This window comes from Mytilus californianus, unplaced genomic scaffold (genome assembly GCF_021869535.1).
Source record: "Mytilus californianus isolate M0D057914Y unplaced genomic scaffold, xbMytCali1.0.p SCAF_5, whole genome shotgun sequence".
NCBI lineage: Eukaryota > Metazoa > Mollusca > Bivalvia > Mytilida > Mytilidae > Mytilus > Mytilus californianus.
Window position 1 is genome coordinate 21144662 of NW_026262701.1, and position 4754 is coordinate 21149415.

Sequence of the window (4754 nt, forward strand, 5' to 3'; positions counted from 1 at the left end):
TTTATGGCGTATGTCTCTGAAACTAAAGCATTTAGAGCAAATCTGACAGGAGTAAAAATGTTCATCAGGTCATGATCTATCTGCCCTTAAATTTTCAGACGCAGTAGACAACCCGTTGTTGGGTTGCTGCCCTTGAATTGGTAATTTTAAGGAAATTTTGCAGATTTTGGTTATTATCTTGAATATTATAATAGATAGAGATAAACTATAAACAGCAAAATGGTTCAGCAAAGTAAGATCTACAAATAAGTCAAATGACCAAAATTGTCAATTGACTCCATAATAATTGCCCTTTAAAGTAAATTTTTCACATCTTTTTGTTAATTTTTGTAATCATTTACAAAAATCTTCTCCTCTGAAACTACTGTGCAAAATTAAACCAATCTTGGCCTAAATCATCCTTAGGGGTATCTAGTTTAAAAAATATATCCGATGATCATGTCATCCAACCAACATGGCCGCCATGGCTAAAAATAGAACATAGGGGTTTACTATAGAAGTCTAAGGAAAAATTGTAAAAAAAACCAATTTCAAATGGTCACAACTTGAAAACTAATTTAAAATAATGATTAAAGGTCTACAGTAACTATTGTAAGACTACAATGGGATGACCTGCTTTTAATTTAACTACTTGGCCAAATTAAACCTAACTTGGCCTTAATCATTATTAGGGTATCTAATACTATTAATTATGATTTTAACCTTATTTTACATGATTTCCCAAACAACAGTCGATACAGGTGAACAACACAGGCTCTTGAGAGCCTCTAGTTTGAATGGATTAGCCATTGTCTAAGTACCATGGGGGGTTAGAAATTCCAAAGGAGTAAAATATTTGAGAATTCATCAGACTTTGATCCTATGCTAAGTGAAAACGGTGCACTGTCCATTTCGGAGTTCATTTACTCTTATGTCCTAAACGTTCCAATTTATCTAGATGCGAGTTATGTTTTGCATATAAGCATGTGGATGCAGTCTTCAATTGTACTTGTTTTAAAAGTAAAACATATATAGAATACATGACAAATAGTTCCTAATAAAGGCATTTCAAGAAAAGGAGATGGGTAACGGAGAGGCTCCTTAAAATCCGGTTTTCGGGAATAGATTAGCTATTATCTGAGTAATCATAACAGGAAGATGAACACAATATATCTATGAATATTCAATAGAATTAAAAATTCGTATGTTGATTTATTCAGAAAAGATGTGTGAGTTTTCCAAGGGAGTCGTGTGTAAACTACCATTTCCAAAAATAAAATTATAAAATTATAAATGGCAAAATCCATTTCTTTTATTTTGGTACTTGAAAACCCTCGAAAATAAATCATATTTCACTCTAAAATGGCCAGTTTTACAACTGTATGTCCGTAAGAAGACTATTATCAGTGCAAGTTTCTTGGAATTCCATCAATACGTTTTCAAGAAATTGCAGCAAGCTGTATATATGAACTAAGTTAAAGGCTACAGCTGGCAAAAGCCTAAGGCGTTATGGAAAAAAAAATTAGAAAGATTTCATAACAAACAAGGCGATATAAAACGTTCTATTCATAAGCGAAAAACATGACAATTTAGTAACAAATTATTTTATATCAGTCTGTATTTAACGTACGAGCGATTTCAAATACATGAGTTTTACTGCATTAGTCCTGTTATTCTCGCTACCTTCTATCTATAGCAATCGTGCAAGAACAATTCATTCAATGTACTTTGGTGTATTTCCATAAAGTATTAGATATGAAATGAAGTATTCGTGTGATTATTTTTAACAAACTACCTTTGTCAAATCTTACTTGAAATTGAATATTCAAGACTATATATCATCTATTGAAAAATAGTTTCAAAGTTTTACATATTTCAATGAAATCCAAAGGTTATTCACTGCTACATATCGCAGTTGGAGAACACACACCCTTGACATATTCGTTCAAATCGAAAGAGGCCTGGAATGGGGTTCAGATAACCTCTTTCTATAAAACTTCCACAAATTCAGTTTATGGGCATACATACATCAATTCCATCGACAAATGAATAAATATGTATAGTTTAAACAAAAAGAAAACGATTGCGACGACTTTGTTCATTGTATATATTTCAATACACACCTCCACAAAATAATCACGTGATAGACATATCTATATAGATAAAGACTACAAGAAACTCTTCCGCAGTTTGTCTTTTTTCAGCTAACGGAAAATGGCGATGTCAAAATCTATTAATCTTGGAGAAGCGCAAATTCCATGTGTATGTCATCTGTGTGAAGATGAAAAAAAAATTAGATGGAAATGCCAAGAATGTTCCCTTTTGATGTGTGATAAATGTAAAAAGAAAGTACACGCGAAATTCAAAGCAGCTGACGAGCATAATGTCATCAAGATAGCAGATATAGGGAAGGATGGTTCGTTTAAGCCAAATCTCTTTGTTGTCTGCGAAAAACACCCTGAACAAAAGATTTGCATATTTTGTAAGAAGTGTAATCAGTCAGTCTGTCCTGTCTGTCTTTCCGAGAAACACAGAGATCATTATTTCGAGAGTTTAAAAGTCACTTATGAGGAAAAAATTCAAAGTTTAAAATACTTCCAGGATAAACTAAAAGAGGATTTGGCTTTTCATTCAACATGTGAAAAAGAACTTAAAAACAGAACAATATCGAATGAATATTTTTACGAAAATGCGAGGAAAACAATTTTAAAGCAAGAAGAAAGGTTAAAGAATGCAATTGGGAATGAAACAAAATCCAGACTTGAAAGTCTTGGAGACCGAGTTAATGAAATGAAGATAGCGACAATAAAAGCACAAAACACAAACGTCAACGCACAAAAAGAAGTAGGTTCAATCTTGGATATATTAAATTCTGCTATAAATACAGGTAGTTTAAAAACTGTAATCGAAACAGAACAATCCGTTACGTTTTGGCCAGAGCCCGAAAAGACTTATCGAGTTATTGATATCAGTCCAATTGAACTAAGATGTGGTTCAATTGACCAAACTCAAATTTCGGAAATGTTTGGGTCTTTGGAAAAAATTTCGAATACAGTACAATTTGAACTCCTTCAATCTTACAAAAGTAAAGCCATTTTCAATAACATACAGCCTTGCCAAGATGGGTCAGTATGGGTGAGTAATAAATACTCATCCTTGAGAAATATGGAATTGGGAAACGAAATTCAACAACGACGAGAAGTTAAGGATATAAGTGTTGAAGAAATGCTCGAAAGTGAAAAAGGCGAAGTAATTTTATCTCTTTCTGGACAATCAAAACTTGTAACATTGGCAGACGACGGTGAATTAAAGGATTTTATAGATTTTTCGCCATACATTTCTCGACCACTCCATATAACAAAATCTGGTAAGATAGTAGTTGGTATTTGTGAAGAAATTTCGTACAAATTATCACAACATAGTGTAAGGAAAATCATCATCATTGAGGCGAGTGGGAAAAAAATGCATACATTTGAATTCGATGCTGACCATAAACGAATATTAACATATGCTCTTAAAGCAACAACAAATATCAACAATGATTTGTATGTGATTGACAAGACATCTAAATACAAACACGGCCGTCTTCTGTCGCTTGCTTATCCAAATAAGGTTATATGGACGTATACGGGAAATAAAACCATAAACTCAAAACTTCAGTTCAAACCAAATAGCCTTGCTGTAACTACAACCGGAAATATTGTTTTGTTAGACTCTGATACTAAAGTTCTACATATTATAGATGTAACAGGTGCCTTAAAGACCTTCGTTTCATTATTAAACTTCCACGTGTTTAGCCCTGAGTCAATGTGTATTGATGTTCAAGGGAGAATGTGGATCAGTTGTGGAGGATTGTCGTCAGATTCTTTTATGACGTATTTTACTAATATATTTCAAGGAATGCTTATTGTTATGTCTTTTACTGGGTTTTGAAATTAAAGATGAAATTTATGTATCGCTTTTATTATTTTCCTGGTATTTTATTTTATTTTAGAAATACAATTGTTTATAGGAAACACATTGGATATGCAACTACACTTTCAACAAATTGCGAACGAAAAAAAAGGATTTTTGGGTCAGTAATTGGATATCAAAGATACTTGTTCACTTCTACTTGAGTATGGGGATGTAAACGTACGCAACTACGTCTGCTTAATATTGATTGGTTTTCTTTGGATGATTTTAAATTAAATTGGATAAAAGTAAAAGATTACATGTATACTTGAGTATGTTCTTTTAGGTATAGAACCACTAATTCGGTCCGCTCAGAAAGAACATACAAGAAAGTAGTGCATATTTTAAACAAATTAGTTCCTATACATAGTTGTAACGTTGTCAATAAGTAAAACATTTTGGTAATTTTGGTATTAAATGAAAGTACGTAGGATCACTGTACAATCCTTGTTAAAAATTTCTTTTGAATTACAGAAAATATATATGATACTGAGATAGCAGGGGATATTTGCCCTGTTGCTAAGATCAGAAGTACCTGTTTTTGTACTACTCAACTTCCGGGAATCAGTGAGCTCCAATATGCAATTAAAGGTATGTTGATTTTTTTCAGCACAACTCAGGACAAGGATAGTATTGACATGTAATGACTATCACTTTATCTGAATCTAAAAGTTATGACTGGTTTATTGTAAAATGATAGATTTTGATCAAATTATCTTGTGAGTTTTCATGTTTTATTGGGTTTCTTACTGTATCATTTTATTAATTAAAAAAAAAAATGATATATACTTATATATATAAGAATTCTAAAATCTCACTTG

At 32.1% G+C, this 4754-nt stretch overlaps 1 protein-coding gene across 1 annotated transcript; it reads left to right on the forward strand.

Moving 5' to 3' along the window:
- The first annotated feature begins 2184 nt into the window (after positions 1-2184).
- On the forward strand, positions 2185-3924 carry LOC127702678 (uncharacterized). The gene has a single exon (XM_052206978.1). The coding sequence runs from the start codon at positions 2194-2196 to the stop codon at positions 3910-3912; it is 1719 nt and encodes a 572-aa protein (XP_052062938.1). The 5' UTR covers positions 2185-2193; the 3' UTR covers positions 3913-3924.
- The last annotated feature ends 830 nt before the right edge of the window (positions 3925-4754 follow it).